At 48.0% G+C, this 25,116-nt stretch overlaps 1 protein-coding gene across 1 annotated transcript in view; it reads right to left on the bottom strand.

The window, feature by feature from the left end:
* Positions 1-23,062, bottom strand: part of ATP8B1 (ATPase phospholipid transporting 8B1) — a 124,427-nt gene extending 101,365 nt beyond the window's left edge. Inside the window, exon 1 of the mRNA XM_002920263.4 lies at positions 22,523-23,062. Coding sequence (XP_002920309.2) covers positions 22,523-22,551 — 29 coding nt within the window. The 5' untranslated portion in view covers positions 22,552-23,062. The remainder of the gene's footprint in view (positions 1-22,522) is intronic.
* Between the last annotated feature and the right edge of the window lie 2,054 nt (positions 23,063-25,116).

A 25,116-nucleotide genomic window follows, 5' to 3' on the forward strand; every position in this document is an offset into this window, starting at 1 on the left:
AATTACATTGGCACTGTGGATTTTCCATCGTTGGCCAGTCATACGCAAGGCCAGAGAAATGATCTCATTTTACAACCCTCAAAATCTTTAAAGATTCATTTATTTGAGAGAGAGAGAGAGAATGAGAGAGAAAGCAAGCCTGAGAACATGGGGGGAGGCAGGGGACACAGGGAAAGGGAGAGAGAGAATTTCCAACACTCTGTGCTGAGCGCAGAGCCCAACGCAGGGCTCGATCCCAGAACCCTGAGATCATGACCTGAGCCCAAACCAAGAGTCAGCCACTCAACAGACTGAGCCGCCCAGGCGTCCCAACCCTCCAAATCTCCTCATTGGCTTTAGCCAATGCAAATAATATTGCACACCCTATGTGAACAACTTATATTTTCTGTGAACAGCTTTACCCCAAGAGAAGGAAGATGTGGTTTCACATTTCCTCTTCTCTTCTGTTTGCCCACACCCACCCCTCCTCCTCAGCCTGATTAGGAAGTGATTTCTAAGCAGTCAAGAGTCAGGTCGCAGTAGCCATGTCCCTGACTCCATCCTGATCTGGACAGAAGGCCCCCTCCTCGTCTCAGCAATGCGCGCACAATGCATGCGGCTGGCAGTGCTGGCGGCACAACGGGGCTGCTTTGGGGCCAGCCAGCTGTTCAAAATTCATAGAAATGGACTTGCAGTCCATTCATATAACCACAGTTGGTCAGATGGGGGCACTCGCCAGGGGAGCAAAAGTGGCCCTTGAACGCCAAATGGTCTACTTCAGAATCACTTGGGGAGGGTCAGAGAAGGGTCTGGCGTGGGGGGTCACCCTACTTTCTCAACCTCCCGAGGGGGTTCTAGTGCACAGCTGTCAGGACTGGGGCACTGGTCCAGGCCGCAGTGAAATACGAATTTCTGTTCCTGCCAACTGGTTGACTCCCTTCGATCATACCTTTACTCTTTCTTTTTGAGGAAGTTTCACGCCCGCCTGGAGAGATTTGTTGAGCTGTAGCATCAAAGAGTTAAGATGGTAACACTACCGCCTATTTGAGAGCTGTGAGGGATGTTAGAGAAAACTTCCAAACTCTTCATTTTTACGAGCAGGATGTGGGGCTTGGGAAAGGTTAGGGGAGGTGAGCACTGATCTCTATTTCGTCTCCCGGGCCAATGTCCCCACCTGAAAAGTAGTGATGGATGGATGGACGGATGGATGAAATCATCAGTTAGTGAATGCCCACTGGGTTAGAGAGCCTTGGGATGAATAGGATGTCATGACCCTCGAAGGGAGAGAAACCATGACAGATTATTACAGTTCAATATGGGAAGTGCCAGGAGATGCTCTGGCTGCCGGGGGAGCCTGGTCCCTAACGCAGCCTGGGAAGGGCCTGGGAGGGGCTCCGGGCCAGGAGAGCACTGCGCTGAATGTCAGAGGATAAAGAATCGTGTCCCTTGAAGAAAGGACAGAAGGGGAAAGGTGGCCCGCCCTCTCTTTAGAATTCTTGTGACTATACGATACTGCCCGTGAAGGTACTTTGGCATCAGCAAATCACAACACAGATGTGAGCTATGAGGTTGGGACTCGATCAAGGCCGCCCCCAGCTGATGCCATCACACAACCGAGTCCCGCATCTGAGTGCTGCTGCTCATTTATTTCAATCGCTTCCCCCGTGTGCTGATACTCCAGCAATCCCATAAGCCCCAGTGAATTTTAGACACACTAAAAGGCATCCCACAGAGGGTAGACTCCTCCAGCGTCTACTTTCCAGGCAATTCTCATCCTCCACTATGCATTAGACTCCCCCCAGGTGTACCCCACTTGGGTGACTCCCACCGTGCCCCCATGGGGGACTGAGGCATCAAAATAGCTCATGCTCCCCAGATGATTCCAGCATGTAGCCAAGTTGGAGAACCTCACTTATTACAACCCCAAGAAGCCTGAACACCCCCACACAGACAACAACTCAGTCATTGCGGGTTTAGACCTCTTAAGGCAGGCTCCAGATCATATGGAATCCATTTGCTTCCTCTGGACGAGGATGGGGTTCTTTTAGGAAAACAGAGTTACCCTCCAAATGATGACTGGCCTGGATTAATACTAATTTGTCTTTTTTTAAAGATACATAGGCTGATAGGGGAGGCGGGGGGGTTGCCCAGAAGTAGGACAAGTGGCAGAGAACAGACTGTCCGAGCAATGAATGTGCTGCAGAGAAACCATAAAACAGATGAGGTACAGATTACAGGAGAATGCACCTGGAGGAATGCAGGATGGATAATAGCTCAGTGGATTTACGTTAACAAAGTGCTAACATGCTTACTGTGGTCCTCTGACAACAGGTAACAGGACAGAGCCGGGGTCTCAGAAACAACTCCGTTTGTATTTCTACTTCCTTTAATAACACAGGAAGGCCCGGGTAACGGGACCTTGAAAGTTATCAAGTTACAGCTGGAATACGCTGCCTAAAATCAAGCCATCGGATGCCCTTTGTGTTCTGCAAGAAAGTCTAGAAGAAAACACGGAAGTCGTGTCTTCTACTCTGTATCAAAGGGCACATGAGGACGGAGCTGCTGTCCTTTCAAATAAGCTGGTCCCGCCCGTCCCCTGTGCCCGCAGCCCAGCAGCCTCGGCATCATCCAGAGCTTGGGAGAACTGCAGAGTTTCACCCTCCCACCAAGCCCGAACCTACATTTTCACAAGACTCCCCAGGAGATCCACGTGCGCATTCATGTTTGAGAAGACAGCGGTCTACACTGTGGAAGTAGCCACTCTCTGGACGGTCCATCGCAGCCACGTGGGGGCCTCTCAGAGGTCAGAACCGCTTTAGGCCCCGTTTATTTTTAAGTATTTCCCCCACCCCAATTGAAACTTTTCATCATTTCCTGAACCCGGGGAACCCCAATCATTCTTCAAGACTGTCCTCCAGGGTAAACCCCCTCTTGAGAAGCTTCCTGAACACCCCTGAACCGAGTGAGTCACTCCCTTCTCTGTGCTCCCGCAGCTTGACATTTCCCACTTCCCGCCCTCACCCCTGCAGGCTAGTCTCCCTTCACTCACCCGGGCACGCAGGGAGCAACCACTCCCACTAATATCCCACAGACAGTAAGCAAATAACAAACCACAGCCAGTCCGCCCGCCCCTGAGCTATAGAGAGCAGGACAGATGTGGTCCCTTCTTCGGAAGCTTCCCGACTCAGGGAGCAGCACACCAATAACCCCACAAGCAAATGAAGAGGAACGAGCAAGAGAGCAAGGGGGCCCTACTTTCACGGGGGGAGGCCACAGAATGCTCTGATGAAATGACACTTGAGCCCAAAAGCAAAAGATAAGGAATCCTTGCTTTTCAGGCAAGAAAGCAACAAATGTGCAGGTCCCGGGACAGGCAAGGGCTCGTCGTTCTCCAGAGGCTGAAGCAGGACAAGAGGGAAACTGGCAAGAGGTCGCAGGCTGGGCCTGCTGAGCCACGGGCAGGAGGTAAATGTTATCAGTGCGACGGTGAGCTACCAAAAAAATTTTTTTTTTAAGATTTTATTTAAGAGAGAGAGATCATGAATGGGGGGGGAGGGATAGAGGGAGACAGAGGGGGCCCAGATGTGGGACTCGATCCCAGGACCCTGGGATCATGACCTGAGCAAAGGCAGATGCTTAACTAGCTGAGCCACCCAGGCGCCCCAGAGCTACAAAAAATTTTGCAGCTGGGCACAGACGTGCTCCAGGACCTGAGTGGCCACTCTGGGCTGGGAATGGAGACATCGGTTAGGGGACTCCTGGGGTGGGAGCGGGGTGGGGGGGAGAGCTCCGGAGGAGGGTGGTGGTGACTTGAATACGGGGGGTGGCAATGGAGACAATCAGCTGGACTCAAAAGCTTGTGGACTACAAGCAGCAGATCTAAGAGATGGATTGGAAATGGAGGTCACGGGGCGCCTGGGTGGCTCAGTCAGTGAAGCGTCTGCCTTTGGCTCAGGTTATGATTCCAAGGTCCTGGGATCGAGCCCCGCATTGGGCTCCCTGTTCAGCGGGGTGCCTGCTTCTCCTGCCCCCTCTGCCCCACCCCCCACGGGTGCTTGCTCTATCTCAAATAAATAAAATCTTTATAAAAAAAAAAAAGGAAATGGAGGTCCGGGTGGCATGATGTGGAGGAGGAAGGGGGTCAGGGTTCAAGTCCAGGTGTCTGGATTCACACCAGCTGGAGAGGAATCATTCTAAAAGGGGGGGTGTGGCGGGGGGGGGGGTGGTGCTGGATGCATGGTTCCTGCGCCACTCTGGAGCTCCACCAGCGGAGAGGACAGGCTGGCAGAGAGGAGGAGCTGGCTGTCGTGGAAACCCAGCAGGCACTGGTGTGTTAAAATCACCGAAAGGGAGCAGATTCCCTCCCGAAGCAGCAGCACGCTGGGACGGCGTCCAGGGAAAGCCCGCATTCCCAGATGCTGTAGGGAAAGCTTTCCCGAGCCCCGAACGGCACACTGTGGGTGGGCTGCCTTGTAGTGGAAGCAGTCCTGTGCGTTTAGCAGCACCCCCCAGAGCTGAGACAACCTAAAACATCCCCTAGGGCCCCAGATCGCCCTAGCTGATCAGGTTAGGGAGCCTTGTGCAGTCTTTAATAAAGCTGGTGCCTGACTTTGGTCTTGAAAGGTCACAGCCCACCCAAGGGGAAGAGTTCCACAAATCGCTTCAACTTTCTCACGTTCTGGTTTTGTGGACAAGCACCTAGAAGTCACGGAATAAAACCAGACCTCGTACTAAGCTTGACCTTGCTCTATCTAATAAGAAACAACGGTAGTGGTACTAACCCCAGTAGTCTGCAGATCTTGAAAACCCTGTAACTTTATTGTCTTTTGATAATAAACACAGACCCCAAACAGTGAGCGAATATTGGTGTGAGCTGTTTTTCCCTGTATGCAAATATTTTATAGCCCAGAGTGATGGAATGGGCTAGAAGCTTCCAAGTATCATTGGTAAAACGATCTCCCATCCAAACCAAGATGTCATAAGAGTCCAGTTTTCCCAAGTTAAGCGCTAACTAAAAATAATCCCTGGTATTTTGTGGCATTTTGTAAAGGATGGCAATATGTACCAGAAGTTGGTGCTAAAAAATCTGAAAATACCAATTTTTATTTGTGACTATTTTAATAAGTAATAAGGTCCAAGAATGTGATTATTCTCCTGTGGCACCTTCCCAAAGGAATGAAGCCATGAAGTTCACTTGATCCGGCCACAGGTGGTTCTTTTGAACCCAGGGTCACTATACGAAACCACCAACTTCAACACCTGCTCTCAGGGAACGTCTTGCAATAACGACAGCTAACTCCGGTGACTCTAAGTGTGGAAAAAGACATATGTCTGACCCTACCATTGTCCTTATCCTTGTAGAACAGCTACGACAAGGTAAGCACCGTGCTGGGGGCTGGGTTACACCAGCGAGCCCTAAACAGGTGCTCTTCTCACGGAGGTGACAGCCTAATGCAGAGACAGACCAGCGATTACAATACAATTCAGGATGGCCCCCCAGCCCACACCTGTCCTGCTTCTCACCTGCTCAAGGTCATGTATGTCACTAAGAAATCTTAGCATACCCCTGCCATGGCTGGACGGGACTTCGGAATCCTACTCACCAAAAACTTCTCGGCCAGTGGTCCTCAACCTGGAGCAGGTGTAAGAATCATCTGGAAGTTTTGTTCAGACACAGAAGGCTGGGTTCTACTTTCCGAGTTTCTGATTCAGTAAATCTGCTGCTATCGCTGCTCTAAGAACATTCTTTGAAAAGTGGAGTTAGGGGCTGGCACATGAAGTAAAAGCTCACCACCATCTCCGAGATGGCGAGATCTGGGTCAGGAATGTACAGAGAGCGACCAGAACAAAGGAAGGGCCCCTCACTTTGACCTGGGAGGGTGGAGAATCAGGAAGTCTTCAAGGAGGAAGTAGCACCTGGTCAGCAGGTGGGGGGGGGGGATGGTAGCCACGGGCAAAGATCAGGGCACACGTGGAGACCCTGAGATAGAGAAGCGCGCTCTGCCCTATTAGAATTCCAGCTAAGAGGGAAATGACGTTTCACATCAGGTAAGGTTAGTAGAAGCGACTGCACCATTAACCTCAGGAATGAAAACATTCCTTTCCTATTGAAAGCATTTTAATGATCAAATATATCATTGTCAGCCTTTTTCTTTTTGCATTAAATGCTTCCCCCCTTAAACAACAGCCTGGGCTTCGTAAGAGTCTGTCACAGAGGCACCTGGCTGGCTCGGTCGGTGGAGGGTGCAACTCGATCTCAGGGTTGTGACTTCAAGCCCCACATTGGGTGTAGAGATTACTTAAATACATAAAATCTTAAAAAAAAAAAAGAGTCTATCACAATGCCAGCTTATGAAGTACTAATCACCCTGCCATTTTAATTTCACTACTAAGGATATGGGCAAATGTAAGATGCCCAGAGCCGGTCTAAAGATGGGACCTGCACCAGTCCAGGAAACAAGAAATAAAATAGAAATCTCAGGGTCACCTGTTACGTGGAGACCAATGTGGGCAGAGGTCCGGGAGGGGAGGATCCAGTAAATTTAATGTAAATAGGGAGTAAGAGCTGGGAATTTTGCTGGAGACTTTCTGCTAAGAGCCTTCATTCCAATAATTAATGTGGTCATCGAAAGGTTCATGAAAACTAGGAACCCCAAAAAATGTTAAAGGGAGTTTAAAACATTAAAAAAAAATCAAAAATCAAAGGAGGGAGACTACCATCTTTGTCTGGTAAGAGGGGTTAACATACAGCCAGATCTGGGAGATAACATCAACTCTGAACACTTTGGGATAGAAAAAGGATTCCTAACAACTTAAGAGTTTAGTCAGACAAATTCTAAAGTACACAAGGACTGGCCAACAGGACGTTAGGATAAAAATACTGTTTGAGGGGCGCCTGGGGGCTCAGTCAGTTAAGCATCCAACTCCTGATTTTGGCTCAGGTCATGATCCCAGGATCTGGCTCCTTGCTCCAGGCAGAGTCCGCTTGTCCCCGCCAAAGAGAATCTTTCAAATATATTGTTTGAAAGATTTGAAGTATTCTCATATAAAAATGTGAAGACCATGAACTTTGTTATTTTAAAAAATTCTAAGGGTACTCTAGACTAAAAATCATTGTGTCATTCCTAAGACAAGGTAGCAAACAAAATTTTACTTTATAATCAAATGTACCTTAGTCCTTGCAACGGTCTCCGGCACCGATGTTCCCTTAGTCCTCTGACAAGTACAAGTACAGCCATATTNCCCCGGCCCTTGGTCTCACTCTGGCACGTTCTCTCTCAAAGAGAATCTTTCAAATATATTGTTTGAAAGATTTGAAGTATTCTCATATAAAAATGTGAAGACCATGAACTTTGTTATTTTAAAAAATTCTAAGGGTACTCTAGACTAAAAATCATTGTGTCATTCCTAAGACAAGGTAGCAAACAAAATTTTACTTTATAATCAAATGTACCTTAGTCCTTGCAACGGTCTCCGGCACCGATGTTCCCTTAGTCCTCTGACAAGTACAAGTACAGCCATATTGTGCTCACCGATTTCCTTAGGACACGTGCAAAGGAAACTATATATAAAACGTAATGTCATTTGATAAAAAGCAAGCATAAAGTCCCACCAGAACACAGAGGCTGGGTAGCGTGGGACACACTACAGATTTCCTTTTGTTATTCTGCTGGGTCCTTGCTGGGAACTTCTTTTTCAAAACTGATGTAGTGCCTTATGGATTGCATGGCTTTACTGATTTTTAACTTAAGAAAAAAAAAAAAAGTCTTTTCATTTAAAAATGCTCCAAATTTTGTCAGACTTCAGTGATTAGGTATATGAATGTTGGTACTATTTTTCTGTAGATTTAAATTTTCTCAAAATACAGAAAAAAAACCCCATCTAAAATAAAAAGGCCTCATTTAAAATTTGATAAACTTTCTAAAGGGACCTAGGGTATTCGTCGTGTAGACCTAAAAAATACTTCATCACAGTGAATAGGGACTGAAACACGTACCTGCCATGGGAAACGCAGGTTTCTTTTCTCTTACCTTGTGTGAAAGCCATCACTTCCTTGTACTTCAGTTAGACAGGTTTTTGTAGGATTCCCCCACTACATATTAAATATCCGAAGGGCAAACACTATTTCTAACAAGCTGTAGCTCTCTCTAAAGTCAGCACTGAAAGCGAGGCCTTCAAAGCTGTCTTCAAGGATAGGGTCCATTATAATCACTCACTGAACACATTGTTGAGTTCCTATTGTGTGCTGGGAGCTGTGTTAGCACTGGCTGCATACAGCGAGCGTATATCCCAAGAGGAACAGGGAGAACTCCCCAAAATACAGACTATGTACTATCCATATCTGGGTCTACAGATATTGGACATATCCATTGGGATTGGTACACTTTAAGCATCAGGATTTCAAACATCCCAATAAGTGTCATTGTTGTTATGACAGTGCCTCATCTAAGAAACTGAGCTTGCTATCGCAACACGGTGGCCCCTCATGCTTGTCAAATACTACTGACTATGTCATAGGACAACGTACAGGGAGGCTGCCCATGATGGCCAAAGTGGCCTATGCTTCATTATCTTAACTTACACCTTGAAATTATGTCCACCGTGTAACTTTTAAGAGTTGGAGTCTTATGACATAGGAGACTGTGCAGAGTCATGGAATGACATCGGGAAGATAGTCTATAAAACGTCGGGGTGTGACAGGAAGCACAAAAAAATGGTAGCTTTGAAAATTAATTGACGCCGTTGAACTGAAAGTTGGGAAGAGGGTCCTAGCTCAGCCCCAGCCAGAGACCATGCACCCAGGCCCCGCTTCCCCTTGTGTTGCTCATCTGGTCCACGGGGATACCACCCATCCTAACAACTGCCAAGTGAGAAGACTTCAGCAATGAAGTGGCCTAAAAATACACAGCATGTTATTTTTTTTTTAAGATTTTATTTATTTATTTGACAGAGACAGCCAGCGAGAGAGGGAACACAAACAGGGGGAGTGGGAGAGGAAGAAGCAGGCTTCCAGCGGAGGAGCCTGACGTGGGGATCGATCCCATAATGCCGGGATCACACCCTGAGCCGAAGGCAGACGCTCAACGACTGCGCTACCCAGGCGCCCCTGAAAATACACAGCATGTTATGACTAGCCAAGGTCAAAGCACTGGTCAGTGACTTGGCCAGATTGGACATCTCCTGACCCCAGGGTCTTTCCCTTTCATTATTACAAATAATGAATATTCATCAAAGACCAGGTAAATAAAACACATTTTGATAGAATGGGGGGGGGAATCAATCCTCCTCCTACCCAATCCCCAAATTTTAAAAACTGTATGGAAGATCCAGAAGTTGTCAAACGGAACAAACAAGTAGTCCTCAAATTGCAAACATCTTTGTGTTCCAAAAGTTCAATTCTGGGTAGTGTTTCCAAATAAAATGCAGGACATGCAATTAATGTGAATTTTATTTTATTTTTTTTAAAGATTTTATTTATTTATTTGACAGAGATAGAGACAGCCAGCGAGAGAGGGAACACAAGCAGGGGGAGTGGGAGAGGAAGAAGCAGGCTCATAGCGGAGGAGCCTGATGTGGGGCTCGATCCCATAACGCCGGGATCACACCCTGAGCCGAAGGCAGACGCTTAACCGCTGTGCCACCCAGGCGCCCCATGCCACCCAGGCACCCCTGAATTTTAGATACAATTTTTTTGGTATAAGTATGTCCCAAATACTACATGGGATATACTTATGGTAAAAAAAAAAATTGTTCACCGTTCATCTGAGATTCAAATGTAACTGTGTGCCCTGTATTTTTAATTGCTAACCAATTTCTGGGTCATTTGTACTGCTTTTCCAAGACAGCTATGAGGTTCTGGAAGGAACCCTTACCTTGGGAGTTGAAAAAACACAGTTCAATTTCTGGTTTTTGATACCTCAAGCAAGTTATAGTTCCTTCACTTGCAAAAAGAGGCCAGTAAATACATACACCACACAATTTAAATGCTCTTCTGTCTGAGAAATCTTGTGACTTTATCAAGTTCCCATTCAAAACAAACTGGCCCTTTCCTGTGTCTGATAGGATTTTGATGTGTGTGCGGTTGGTCCTGTGTATCAGACAATACTGCATCGGCCCTCCTTCTCTTCATCCGTAAAGTGGAGCCAGTGCATTCGCACAAGTGCTGTTTTTGCTCAAATGTAAATGCGTTATTGCTTTAAAGAAAAAAAAAAAGCTGAACATATGATTTCACAAAAATCTATCAAAATTCAAAGGCAGACCCTGAGGATAGGATGCACGGGTTTCAGAAGCTTTCCAACGTCCCTGTGGAACTCCAGAAACCCACCTCCGCACGCCACTTCCCAAAGTTACCTGTCTCCAGCCAAGACTTCCGAACCCATCAAAGCCTTGACCTCTGGCCCCTCCTGGGTGTCCAACAACCAGAACTGCACATGACCGAAGCTAAATTCTTCCCCTCCCAGCCTGCTCCTCTGCCATTCTCTTTAGCTGCTTACATTAGAAATCTGAGAATCACCTGACGCTTCCCTCTAGAAGGTCCTCAAATCTGACTCACACCAAGACCAAGATTCCACCTCTCAAACACAGTTCCTACCCTGCGTGTCTCACCTCCACTCTGGTCATCCTGGCCCTCACTGAGCCCCCATCATCTCTCTCATGGACACTGCAGCAGCCTCCTGACTGCTCTCCTGCCCCCCAAACCCATTACACAAATCACAGTCTGAGTTACCCACTGAAATCAGAAATCAAGTCATGTCTCTCCACTGCTTAAAAATACTTGAATGCCCTCCTATCAGCTTGGTCCCTGCCTACCTCATTTCATGCTTCTTGGCCCCACCATGACTTCCCCCAGCTATCCTGGTCTTCTCACAGCTCCTAGAACACAAACTAAGCTCTCACCACAGGGTCTTTGCACATGCCCTTCCTATCAGCTGGACCAGGGGAAGCCTTGAGTGGTGCTTCTCATCCTTCAGGTCTCAACTTAAGTATAATCTCCTCTAAGAGACCCTCCGAGGCCATTTTTTTTTTAATTGTGATAAATATATGTAACAAAAATTTACTGTTTTATCCATTTTTTTAAAGATTTTATTTATTTATTTGACAGAGAGATAGCCAGAGAGAGAGGGAACATAGCAGGGGGAGTGGGAGAGGAAGAAGCAGGCTCCCAGCGGAGGAGCCCGATGTGGGCCTTTATCCCGGAACGCCGGGATCACGCCCTGAGCCGAAGGCAGACGCTTAACGACTGCGCTACCCAGGCGCCCCACTGTTTTATCCATTTTTAACAGTACAGCTCAGTGGCACTAAGTACATTCACATTGGCACTGTTGTGCCATTATTACCATCACCCAGCTCCAGAATTTTTTCATCATCCCAAACTGAAATACTTATGAAACAATAATTCCCCATCCCCTGGCCCCTGGTAAGCACTGTTCTATTTTCCATCCCTATGAATGTGACTATTCTAGGCACCTCACAGAGTGGAATCATACAATACTGGTCCTTCTGTGTCTGGCTTATTTAACCAAGCATAAGGTCTTCAAGTTTCACTCACGTTATAGCATGTGTCAGAATTTCCTTCCTTTTTAAAGACAGAATAACATTCCATTGTATGGATACACCATGTTTTGTGTATCCATTCATCCATCAATAGTCACCCGGGTTCCTCTGGGGCCATTTTCAAGTAGGATCTCATTATTCTCTTATTTTCCTTTAAGTGCTTATCATAGATTGTAACTCTAAGATCAGTTTGTTTCGTATCTCCTTTGTTCAATTTTTTAATATCTAGTCTTGCCACCCCACCCCTAACGACCCTGGTAAGCTCCACAAAGGGGAGGACCATGTCTGTTTTGTTCAGCCTTCTTTTGTGTGTGTGTGTGTACACATTTAGTTTTATTGTAACAAAGCAACTTGTACACTTTTAACGTTTAAAACTGAGCACCATCTTTCCTTTCCAGTGAAACAAAAAGAAAATTTAAAAATAAACAGGAACAAAATTACAATAGAGAATGTCAATTCCAAGTAAGATCCGACGGGTTCTGCTGATTCTGCCATCGAGTGGCGGGGCTCAAGTCATCATTAGGAGAGTTTATTTTAAAAGTGTCATCTTAAACTGCAAGGATGTCCGTTAAACATCACAATTAAACATGCCAAAGGAGAAGCCATGTTCATCCTTCTCTTAACCACCATTTCCTGGTACAGCCCTAGAGTGCAGAGGGGATTTGATAAGTAACTGTTGAATCACTGAATGAAAGAACATCATTAAGACTCCAGAAAGCCACTGGTCTTTAGATGCATTCACAGATTCCATGCACTTTGTATTCAACTGTGAAAGAGAACAAGTTAATGCACGTGTGTGTGTGTATGCCCATGCACACACACATGCACACTGAGTTCTCTGGGCACAAACAATTCCCTTGTCACATGTAAGTCGATCTGTTTGTGACGAACATTTCCATTTCCTGTGTCTTTTTTCAAGAATGCATCGTGTGCAAAAGTAACTTGCGTGTTCAGCAAGGAAAAGGAATTAAGTACTGATAAATGTTACAACGTGGATGTCTGCTCAGGGGCGCCTGGGTGGCTCAGTCAGTTAAATGTCCAGCTCTTGGTCTGGGCTCAGGTCATGATCTCAGGGTCATAAGATCGAACCCGGAGTCAGGCTCCCTGCTTAGCACGGAGTTTGCTTGTCCCTCTCCCTCCGCTCCTACCCGCTTCCTCTCTGGCTCTCTTGCTCTCTCGAATAAATAGTCTTTAAAAAAAAGAAAATGTTCTGCTAAGTAAAAGGAGTCAATCACAAAGGAACAGATGTTGTAGGATACCGTTTACACAAAATGTCCAGATAGGCAAATACATAGAGTCCAGAGTGGGAAAGCAGATTGGAGGTTGCCAGGAGCTAAGCGGAGGAAGGAACGTGAGTGACCGCTAACAGGTATAGATCTTCTTCTTGGGTGATGAAAAGGTTCTAAAATTTTTTTGGTGATGGTTGCATAACTCTGTAAATATCCTAAAAACCAGTGGACTAAACACTTTTAAAGGATGAATTATATGGTACTTGAATTATACCTCCATAAAGCTGTTTAAGAAAAAGACCACATGTGGGGGGGGGGTTGGGGGGCTCAGTTGGTTAAGCCTCCGACTCTTGGTTTTTGCTCAAGTCATGATCTGAGAGTGGTGAGATCGAGCCCCACCTCCAGCTCCAGGCTGAGCGGGGAGTCTGCTTGAGATTCTCTCTCTGCCCACGGTGCACGCCCCCTCCCGCCACCCCCCCTGCTTGCTCTCACTCTCAAAAAAAAAAAAAAAAAAAAAAAAAAAAAAGGACAACATGTGGATGGACATGGAGGAGGCTGGCCGGCATCTGAGGGTTGGGAAGAGCTTCCCAAGGAGGCGACACACAGCAAGGGGGCGGCACCTTGGCAACAACCCTGGAGAGGCAGCCGCTTCCCTCTTGCTGCAGAGGACCCCTGGCCCCACAAACCCTGTGGATTACAGACCATCTTCCCTCCAGTAAAGGCCTCGGCTTTGTGCAAACCATTTCCTTTTTCTAACACCAGTCCTCTCCCTGACCAAAGTAGGAAGACAGGCTCTGAAGATAAACAAAGGTAAAGCACTCTGGACCAAGACTTTACATAAATATGCATGTTTCTGAAGAGCCTCTTTATAACACAGCCCATCGAGTTTAGAGCATTTTGAAACTCAGATTTCCGTTTGCAACCCAGGTTCTGCCAAGAAGGTTATCTTTGGCTCCTCTTTCCCTAATACCCCATAGCCAAACCGTCCGGAAATCCTGTTGGCTCTACCTTTTAAATACACCCACAACTTTCTCTTTCACAGAAAGTTCACCCAGGTCCAAGCCTCCACCATAGCTCACCTGGGTCAGCTTCCTACCTGGTCTCTCTGCCTAGGACCACCCCCGCCGCCCCCATCTCCCCACGGCAACCAAAAGTGGCCTTTTAAAATGCAACCAGACCACAGATCATCCTGTACCAACTGCCCCCTGATCCTGCCCAACGTCAAAGCCAAGGTCCTTACACACCTAGGAAGCCCTGCACGGTGGGGCTCCCCTTCCTGCTCTTGGCTTCCTCCCCTTCCCCTCCTCACTCGCAGGTCTGAGGAACAGCCAACCACCTGTTCATGGGCTCCATCGGACAAATCAGGGCCAAGCACCTGCACAGAGAAATCGGTCCCCTCTGCCTAGGACACGCTGTTCCCAGATCAAGGTTCCCCCCGCCCCCGCTAAGTCTTCGCTCCACTGTCACCTTCTCCACGCCACAACTGCATCCTGTTCTCCCCCAGGCCCCTCTACCCCCCAGTACTTATCTTCAGATATACCGCATCATTGACCCTCTTACTACCATTAGTATCGACTGCCTCTCTTCCCCTCTCCAGAAGGTGAGCTCCGTGAGGGCAAGCTCTTCATCTTCTGGGTTCACCGACAGATGCCAAGTGCCTGGCACACAGGATGTGCCTTTTAATATCTGCTGGGCAGCTGGCAGGATGAACAAACGCGGCCTCTGTTTCAGACTATAAGGCTAAGAAAGAGGGTCCACTCTGTGGAATGACCGAGGAGACAGAAAGTTCCTTAGGAGAAACCAAGAGTGTCCTTTGGCCATGGAATTCGGGAAGGGAGACCAAGAGTTACCCAGGAGACATGGCCTAAGTAAACTTCCTTCAGCTTCAAAAAGAGTGTTGGTCCAAGTGATCTCAAAGGACACCTTAGACGCTATTTAGTGACCATTTCACACAGTCCACGGTTCTCACATTGACCTTCGAGAATTTTCACCATGTTTCTCTATGTAAGGGGGAAAGCCTAAGACCGAGGGGAAAAAAAAATCTAAACAATCTTAATCAAGTTGAGCTAGACAAAATCAAGTATCAAACCTCCGCGAGATCAGCCATGTTAGCCCCAATATCCTTTTTGTGGCTGTGACCAGCACAGGATTGGAAGATGGAAAATACCCAAGGATGGTGGTACTTCGGCTTAGTGTGAAGATTTTTTTTTTAACTCAAAAAAAATAAAATAAAATAAAATAAAAAAATAAACCTGCTTTTAAAACACGCAAATCCTTATTTTGGCTAATTTTTCCACAGTCTGAACATAAACTGAGAGTCTGTTGTTCTCTAGAAAATATAGATTAAGATACCTTGAGCCTAAGAGACTGACCTCATTTAAGAATGGATTCCGGTGTTTATCCTATTATTATTATCTTTTTTTAGATTTTCTTTATTTATTTGACAAAGACAGAGACAGCCAGAGAGGGAGGGAACACAAGCAGGGGGAGTGGGAGAGGAAGAAGCAGGCTCCCAGCGGAGCAGGGAGCCCGATGTGGGGCTCGATCCCAGAACCCTGGGATCATGCCCTGAGCCGAAGGCAGATGCTTCACGACTGAGCCACCCAGGCGCCCCTATCCTACTATTATTACACAGAGGCAACATGGGATAATTCTGCCATTCCACAGTCTATAACTGCCCTTTGGCCTTAAAGCTTATTTTGAAAACCATGGATTCCATCCCAAAGTAGAAATCCATCTATTAAGGATTCAATTTTTCCAAACATTTAAATATCAGTTTCTCTCCCATGCTAACCCTCCTTCCACCTAAACAAAACAAAAACAAAACAAAAAAATGTGTTTTAATCCAAGTCAATTCTGAAGCCAAAGTTAAGAATTTTTTCTCTACTTCAGAATGTGCTCCCTGGAGGACAGCTGTGGTCTGCAGGGGCCTCCAGATTGTGGAAGCAGGGCTCCTGAGCCTTTCCGCCTGCACAGCCAGAGTCTGTGGCCGGCTCCCGAGCGCAGCTGCAGGTGAAAAGGAGAAGCGTGTCACGCCCTTCAGGCGCCCTCCACGCAACCATCCTGCCTGTAGTTCCCCCAAGTTTTTATCTCCAAGCTGTTTTGGAGATCGTCCCTGCCCATCCCAACCACCTTCTATGAAAGATAAATGTCACAAAACCGAAGATGATCTCAGAAACCCCCCCAAACATACAGATACTCGCTTGCCTATCTTCACAGCAATGTTACGCACAAGAGCTGAACGTGGACACAACCCAAGTGCCAATGAATGATGAATGGATAAACAAAAGATGGTATATGCACAGTGAGTACTCAGCCCTGAAAAGGAAGGAAATTCTGACATCTGCTAAGACATGGATGAACCATGAGGACGCTGTGCTGGGTGAAATAAGCTAGTTGCAAAAGGATACATTTTTTTGTATGATTGCACTTACATAAGGAATTTAGCCAAATCCATGGAGACACAGTGGAATAGAGATTACGGGGAGCTGTGGGGAGGGAGAAAGGGGAAGCCACTGTTTAATGGGTACAATGTATCAGAATGGGATGATGAAAAATTCTGGAAATCGACAGTGGTGACTGTTGTCTAATACCAGGAAGGTGCTTAATGCCACTGAGTTCACATTTAAAAAGGGCAAATTTTATCAATATTTTGCTACAATTAAAACTCCCGTGAAATGAACTTCTGCACTAAAGGGAGATCAGGAGTACAGATTTTCACATAATCCCCATAATCTCTTCCATCTGATGAAACCCACACACTTGCTTTGCTTTTTTTATAAGCCTCCAGAACTTTTGCTATAATATTTACTAGTGCCTGGCTTAGAGGCCCCCAAATGGATCCCAATATGGTGGTGAGGACAATAGTTTCCAGCACGAAACCTACAAAATCTGACCCATCTTCTCATGTAAGTGAATATTTAAACCACCCAAGACAAATGGCCATCTATTTTCTTACAGAGAACATTAAACACTTGTGGGTCCACAGATCATCTCTACATATCTCAGAGACAGTCTCAGCAGTGCACTGCATCCCAAGAAGACTCAGTGAGAATCTGTGTACAAGTCACATCGCACTTTATAAAATAAATAATGCATCCTGGGACACCTGGGGTGGCTCAGTGGGTTAAGTGTCTGCCTTCGGCTCAGGTCATAATCCCAGGGTCCTGGGATCGAGTCCCGCATCGGGTTCCCTGCTCAGCGTGGAGCCTGCTTCTCCTTCTGCCTGCTGCTCTGCCTGCTTGTGCTAATGAATACATAAACAAAATCTTTAAAAAAATAAAATAAATAATGCATCCAACCCATGGGAGCTTCTCCAACAGCAAGAATAGACAACTGGAGACTGTGTGAGGACAATGCCTGAGAAGCTCCAATGAGGATATTCCAGCTCAACTTGAATAAAGGTTAGAAAACAGATTGCAAACACTGTGTGCTCTAAACCAAACAAACCTGAACTCTGGTGGACCAAAAGCCACTCAGAGAAGCAACAAAGCCATAAAGGACAGCCCTGTCAATAAAGACCAAAGCTACTAGCCAAAGGTCAGAAGTACTCACAAGTATTCAACGCCGAAGCAGGATTCTCAGTCACATGAAGAGGAGGTGGCCATCGACACGGAAAGACTGTCCCAGGACAAGGGTGACCTCAGCAACCCCCACCACCACCGCCACCACCAGGAGTCAGTGCCTTTTCCCAGACTGAGAGCCAGCTTCCTGGCCCAGCTCTCCCTTCTTAAATGCAAATTCACTAGCCTGGAGACTGATCACGAACACAGAGCTTCAGAGCCAGAATTGGGCTGGGCCCACCATCTCCCCTTGCAAAAGGGACGACATCCAGACCAGAGGGAAAGAACACAGGGGCTACTTTCTTACCAAAGAAGGAGAAAGGCAAAAACAAAAGCCCGTAACTCAGGCCCTCTGCGACCCTCACAGGCTTCAGTGAAGCAGGGAGGTAATCCCCACGACAGTGCCTGGAGAAGAGATCCTCAAGGCATTTTTTAAATCAGTGAATGGATGAATCGGATTGTACCAAGTGTCTCTGATTAGCACTGCTTAAGAGGCGTCACCAATGAGAGACACTTGCATAGCGCGGATCGTTTCTGGAAGACTCAAGTTCCAGATACTCCTGAGTTTTGAACACAAATTTTTTTTTTTTTAAATGCAAGTACAGAGGCTGAGGGAAAGAGATAGGAGGTGGGGGGTAAAGGAGGCACAGAAGTGCTCTGTGTGTCCCAAGGGCCTCTGACAACCCAGCACCTCATGGTGGTGACTGAGTGGCATGTCCCTAGGCTACTGAGGACCCTCAAACTTCGTGCTGTCCCCAGACATCCATGCTCCAGAAGTCAAATCCTGGATATGGAGGTTCAGAATCTCGCCCCTACCCTGGGGGACTCTTTCTTACCAGTGCTTGGTGCAAATGGTCACCTATGTTTGCTAAATAAATACCAACATGCAAAGCAATTCCTGTATCCTACATAGTCTAGGAGAAAGGCAGTTGCTGCATGAGCAATATTTACCGAGCAATACCGATGACAACACAACAGTAAAACAATTTTTTTTTTTTTTAAAGATTTTATTTATTTATTTGACAGAGATAGAGACAGCCAGTGAGAGAGGGAACACAAGCAGGGGGAGTGGGAGAGGAAGAAGCAGGCTCATAGTAGAGGAGCCTGATGTGGCTCGATCCCATAACGCTGGGATCACGCCCTGAGCTGAAGGCAGACGCTTAACCGCTGTGCCACCCAGGCGCCCCAGTAAAACAATTTTTTTGAGAGAAAGAGAGAGAGAGAGAAGAGAGAGAATGCAAGTGGGGGGGGGGATTTTAAGCAGACTCCATGTTGAGTGTGGAGCCCTAGGCGGGGCTCGATCTCACCATCCTGAGATCAGGACCTGAGCCAAAACCAAGAGTTGGATGCTTAACTGACCGTGCCACCTAGGCACCCCAACACAATAGTAATATTAATGACTATGTTTTATTGAGCTCTGTGCCAAGCTAAATTTAGCTAGATTCATCCTCACATTTGGAACTCTTCACACAACCTTGTGAGGTACTGTTATTATTATTAATATTCCATTTTACAGATTAAAAAAACCTGAAGCTAGACAGATTCAATAACTTGCCCTAGGTTATACAGCTAAGAAAGCTGTGAGACCCGGATTCCAAGCTAGGTCAAAGAACTCTGAAGCACATGTCACCAATGTCTATTTTCCTGTTGCCGCTGCACTCCGGGCGCCCTGGGCCCAGTTATCGAACATACTTCCTATTGTGCCTGTTTGGGAAACAATGTATTTAAAAGTACAACGCATTTAGAAGTATTAGGGAAAGTACTAATGTATTCCTAGGTGATCAGATGATAATTCCTCTGTTTTCTAAGAATAACAACAAGAAACAAGACTGTTTTATATAGCCATGCTTTCTAGACTCTTCCTCCACTATGCCAGGTTTTTCGTAACACAGGACCTCACAAGATCTTAGATTGGGCATTCTTTTTATTTGGGCACAGGGATGGGCATTCAGGAGTAACTTGGTTAACAACAAAATAAAGGATGAACTATCTTCTTTTTGTGTTATTAAGACTCTGGCAGCAAATTAATTTTTACTTATCTTAATAAGTAACAAAACACCTACAGGTGTTATGAATACAATTAAGCTAATTGAATGATGCTGACACCTGAAAACTCACACGACCCCTCCCCCCAAAGAAACTTCCCAGGAGAGGGATCTAGAACCAAATACAGGAGCAAATCTAAAATGTGCTTAAGGGACTTTAAAAACATCTTTCTTTAGACATACGTGACGTGAATGGACCCCACAAAACTTGTTCTGGTAACTAAAAAGCAAGTTCCTCTGCATTCACAAGAGAAAACACAAATAGATTCAAATCTCTCTAGAGTTATAAGGATCACGTGGATTTCATGAACGTCGTTTATTAAAAACTGAGAAGGAATTTAAACCAGCAAGGCAATATATTAAAAATACACCAAACATCTGGGCTTTACACTATTTTTAAAATAGTTTAATGAAGAACACAGGAACACCTGTGTATAAGGGACATTCACCTGTTCTCATTTAATTCTCTCAACAACCAAAGGAAGTTATTATCTTTTTTTGGGGGGGGGTAAATTAAGGTTCAGAAAATTTAGGAATTTATCTAAGGTTAGACAATTTAAAAAATAAATATAGGGCGCCTGGGTGGCTCAGTGGGTTAAGCCTCTGCCTTCAGCTCAGGTCATGATCCCAGGGTCCTGGGATGGAGGCCGGCATCAGGCTCCCTGCTCTGTGGGGAGCCTGCTTCTCCTGCCTCTGCCTCTCTCTCTCTCTCTCTCTCTCCCTCTCTCTCTCTCTCTCTCTCTCTCGAATAAATAAAACTGTAAAAATAAATAAAAATTAAAAGTATAATAAATTATAAAAATCAAATACAATTTAAAATAAGGAACTGAATAAAACCCGTGGGAATCTAAATCCACAAGTTTTCCACCACTCCTTGCTTTAGAAGGAAGAAAAAGAAGGAAGGAAAGAAAGGCAGGCAGGGAGGGAGGGAAAGAAACACCTTCTATCTGGAGCCGATTGGTGCCATGAATGGGAAGATCCCAAAGACTGAAATCCAGGCAAAACACGGAGCCAGGACTAAACTTGCCTTAAGTCTGCAGATATTTTTGTTACGCCATTTGCTTTACCAAATCATTATTTTATTTATTTATTTAAAGATTGTATTTACTTGAGAGAGAGCAAGCGAGCATGAGCGGTAAACAAGCAGGCTCCATGCTGAGCATAAGGCCCCACGGGGGACGTGATCCTAAAACCCTGGGATCATGACCTGAGCTGAAGTGAGATGCTTAACCGACTGAACCATCCAGGTGCCCCATCAAATCATTAAAGTCTCAATTTAAAAACAAAAAATAAAAATAAAAAAAATAAAAAATAAAAACCAACCACCTCCTAGTTCCATTACTAACAAAAACAGGTGCACACTGGCATGCATTTTCTTTAAAATAAAAGGAAAGCGTGAAAAGGGCCCGAGCGGCTCTCACACAGATGGCATCTGCGTTCACCAGTGTTAAGCCACAGGAGCCTGGTTTGGCCCTCAATAACAAACACAGAGAATCACCAAGAATCACCAAAGCACAGCCACTAGCAACTGGCGAAAGAAGAAAGTGCGCAAGGTTTCTTACCTAAAATTAGAACAAGGAAGCCTCCACTACATAATGAAAGTCGTTAAGAAAATTCGGAGTAATTGCAGGCAGACTTCTCCCCCAGAAAGGAATCAGCTAATAAGCGTTAATTACTTTTTGCACGGTAAAAGTATTTATAGTAGGTTCACATAAAGCCTTCCCCAACAGGCCCCGCATTAATGAATGGCGTTTTAAGTCTAACACAAAAGTGCTCCCGAGACGATGAAAATTAGAACTTCTACTTTACATTTTGTGTTTCCTCTTTTTTCTGTGCTCTTGTATTTACCATCACTGGAGATTTTATCACACATTTTCAGTTTTGTTCCTAAAAGCAGTCAACCTTCGTCCATAACCTACTGTGTGCCTGGAGATCTTCAGGCACGACTCCTGTGTGGTCTCACTGAACTCTGAAGGAGCAGAGGCAGAACTCTGAAGGCAATGCACCCAGGAAGATGGGAGAGAATCTTTTCCCAAGCCAACGGGGCGGGCAGTTTCCGGGAAGGGAGCTCTGCGGCGTCCGGCGCCGCCGAACAAGGACTTGGAGTCGGCCGGGGACACCGCGGGCAGGCCCGAGGGGTCAGGTGGGGTTGAGGGGCACTCGCGGTCCCGGGGGCCCCTGCCTGGCGCGAGTCAACTCCCCTCCCGCGTTCCGCATCCCCTCCGCACTCCCATGCATCCCCGACAGCTGCGGCGAATCCGCGTTCCCAGCCACGTCCCGGGACACACCCCCTCCGAGAAGTTGGGCGGACAACGGAAGGTTTTTCTTTCACTTGGGGATGTGTGGGGAGGTGGAGGGTTAAAACACGCCATTCTCTGCAACCCCCGCCCCGACAAGTCGCCCCTCCGCACGCACACCGGCCAAGTGACAGCCCCCGCCGGGCATCATACTGGGGAGGGAAAGAGATGGCCTGTGGCGGTGCCACGGCAGCTGGCGGAGACGTCCCTACCATCACTGGGAAAGGAGTCCCTCTTCCCCATCACCTCCAGACCCGCGCTAAAGCTCGCGGAAGACGTCAGGAGGGTACCTGGTCCTGCAGCAGGCGCGGTGGAAGCGAACTCGTCCTTCCATCCCTCCCCGGAGGTGCGCCAGGTACATTAGGTCCTAAGGTATTTTTCAGACATGTTGGCATCGGCTCCCAAAGGGGGCCCCAGCAGAACTTGGCCAACGGGAGACTTCTGGAGGGGCGGCAGACACTGCAGGGAAGCCTGCAGCATTGCCCCTCAAGGACCTGCAAGTCCGGCCCGGCTCGCCCCTTATAGCTTGACCGCAGACATGTGCGTGGCGAAGCCAAACAACCCGAACGCCACCTGCGAGTTCCCGCTCCCTCCCGCAGGTGAAACCTCCTGAACGTCTCCACAGCGCTGCCTGCCCGGCCAGCTGTGCCTCCCCATCCCCGAGGCCGCGAAGTTTCCCGGCCCCCATCTAATTCCCACCCGTGTGGGCTCCGGAGCCGGAAGGTGCGGACAGCTGCTGCCACCGCATCCCGGATCCCGGGAGTCCACACGCTCCGGGGCGGCCAGAGGACCTGTGGGACACCGCTGGATCCGCCCCGTGGGGAAGGCTGGGGGCCCGGCGCCGCGCCCCTCCTTACCTGGCGCTCTCTGGCCCGGGCTGGGACATCCGCCGGGTGCGCGCCCCTCCGCACGCTCGCTGCGCACCTGGCCGCCGCCACCGCCCGGCCCCAGCCCCGGCGGCCGCGCTAGCCCTTCATGGCGCACGGGGGCTGGCCCGGGGCCCCGGGAAGCGTGTCCAGTTGGCGGCGGCTCCTCTGGCTCTCGCCTCTCGCCTCTCGCCAATGGCTCCCCGCCTTCCCCCGCCCCGCGTCCGTGCGCCCGTCCTCTGCGGCCGCCCTTTTCTCTCCGCACCCCCGGACCGGCCAAACTGGTTCCTCCGCTCCGGGGTGGTGCCTTCAAGTCTCTCTCCCGCAGCTGGGGCTGGGGCTGGGGGCGGGCCCGGCCGTCTGCCCTCCCCTTGTCCCTCCCGGGGGCGGAGAAGGGCTGGACGGGGAGCCCCTGGGCGGGCACACCAGGCCCAGGTCCAGCCCGCGCCCTCCGTGCGCCCTGGCGGTAGGTGGGCACCCCGGCCCTCCCCCGAGCGCGTCCCCGGCCTCGCCCGGCCCGCGACCCGGCAGCTGCGGTCGCTGTCGGCTCCTCGGGCGCTCCCGCCTTTCTGGGGGCCGCGCTCGCCACCCCGCCCCCCCCCGGCCTCGCGTCACTTTCCGGCCGGCCTGGACGCCACCCGGGGTCGGTGACCGCGCCAGCCCGGAAAGCTGGCCCGGCCGCGGCTCGCCTGGGACTTGACCTCCCTCGGTAAGAGGAGCTGTACACTCTCGACGCCAAGTCACGTTCCGGTACCGGTCACCGAACCCGCGTCGCGGTTCACCGCGCGGAGGGGGGAAAGGGACTACGCCAAAACCCCTGAAGAAACTTATTCTGTAGTGGCAGCAAGCAGGCTTTCTGCTGAGACCAAGCTCCTTCGCCTTTAGGGGGAAGGGGTCAAAGCATCCAAGGTGAGGCAGGTGAAATGGCACACGGTAGCTGGAAATTTGGGACTAGCGCGCGTGATCGCAGGGCTTGTGTCTGGCCTTGTGAATCGTGCCTCAACAGTATATACAGCACATTCTTTACCTGGAAACTCCGTTCAGAATTTTATCGTGCACCCACAATGGAAGAGACTCTGAAGAGAATGGGGGAAAGTCAAAGAGGAATCAAAGAGTTTGCTTAAAACGTAGCAGCGAAGATAGAATTCATACACATCTAGTTACCTGCAGATCAGAGAATTTCAGGTCACTGGCCTGAGAGTTCGGATGCCCACTTGGGGGCTTAAGGAAGTCTTCTCAGAGGAGGCCATGCTTTAGATGGTCCACACTTTTAGGAATCGGAGTTGGGTGGATATTCAAAGAATAGCCCACTATTTGGTCTCCAGGTACATGAAAGAGTCAACCAATATTGTTAAGCCCTAAACTGTCCTGAGTTTCTTTTTCATTAGACACACTTGATTTTTTTTTTTTTTAAGTAATCTCTATGTCCAACGTGAGGCTTGAACTCATGACGCCAGATGGAGAGTCACACGCTCCACCCACTGAGCCAGCCAGGCTCCCTGTCATACTTGACTTTTGAGCAAGTGGGCTGGTCAGTCATTTAATCTCTCTGGGCCTCAGTTTCCTCATCTATAAAATGAGACTGGACCAGATGATCTCAAATGGTTCCTTCCATTTTCTGAACTCAACAGCAGAGCAAAGGTACAGAAGCCAGAAAACACAGGGCCCAGTGAGCAACAATGGGGAAGACCAGCTGGCTGACAGTGCAATGGTTATCCATAAGGCTGGAGAGGGAACTGGGGCCTAGAAGCCTTGGGAGGCAGGTTAAGGAGTCTGGGCTTCCTTTGGACAGCACCTGCAAACCACTGAAAGTTTACGATCACAGCTGTGACATGATCCAGGTTGTGTTTTAGGGGAAGTAACGGGAGTCCTTTGAAAGAAGATAAGACTGAAGATGAGGGTACCACTTAGAAATCTAGTGAAGCAACATAATGTGGGCCTGAAGGAGTTGCCACTGGAAGGAGGAGGAACATCCAGGGACAGCATCAGGAGAAATGGCAGGGTCCAGAAGGGCCAGAAACTGCGACTGGAAGACAGAAGCACGAAGATGAGCCAAGTTCCCTAAGCTCGGTGCTGGCGTTAGTAGGAGCAGCAGAGTCAGAAAGAAGGGAGGCCACTGAGGAGGGCTCTGCCCCACCAGGAGAAAGGCAGGTACACCTAAGAATCAAGAGATGACTCTAGACTAAAGGAAGGATCCCTTCTTTCTTGCAGGTCTACCAGCAATGCTCAACCTGTCCAAGAAAGCATTGCATAGAAGAGACGACACTAAGACACTTCCAATCCACGCCTACACTCCGATCTGATGAATAACATTGCTGTGGCTGTGTTTAACACCCCTGTGTAGACACTGGAGATTTCAAGCTAGTTTGTTTCTCTTACAGACCACATGGAATGGAGGGTGGGGAGAGATGGGGATAAAGGGACATGATGTACCAGTATTGTTTTAAAGATTCATTCATTTAAAAATAGCACATAGTAGGCACTGTTCTAGTTGCTTGGATACATCAGTGAACCAGCCAGGCAAATTGTATCTTAAAAGGTGACAAATGCTTTGAAAAAAATAGAACAGGACTAGCTGGGAGAGG

This window comes from Ailuropoda melanoleuca, chromosome 14 (assembly GCF_002007445.2).
Source record: "Ailuropoda melanoleuca isolate Jingjing chromosome 14, ASM200744v2, whole genome shotgun sequence".
Classification (NCBI taxonomy): Eukaryota; Metazoa; Chordata; class Mammalia; order Carnivora; family Ursidae; genus Ailuropoda; species Ailuropoda melanoleuca.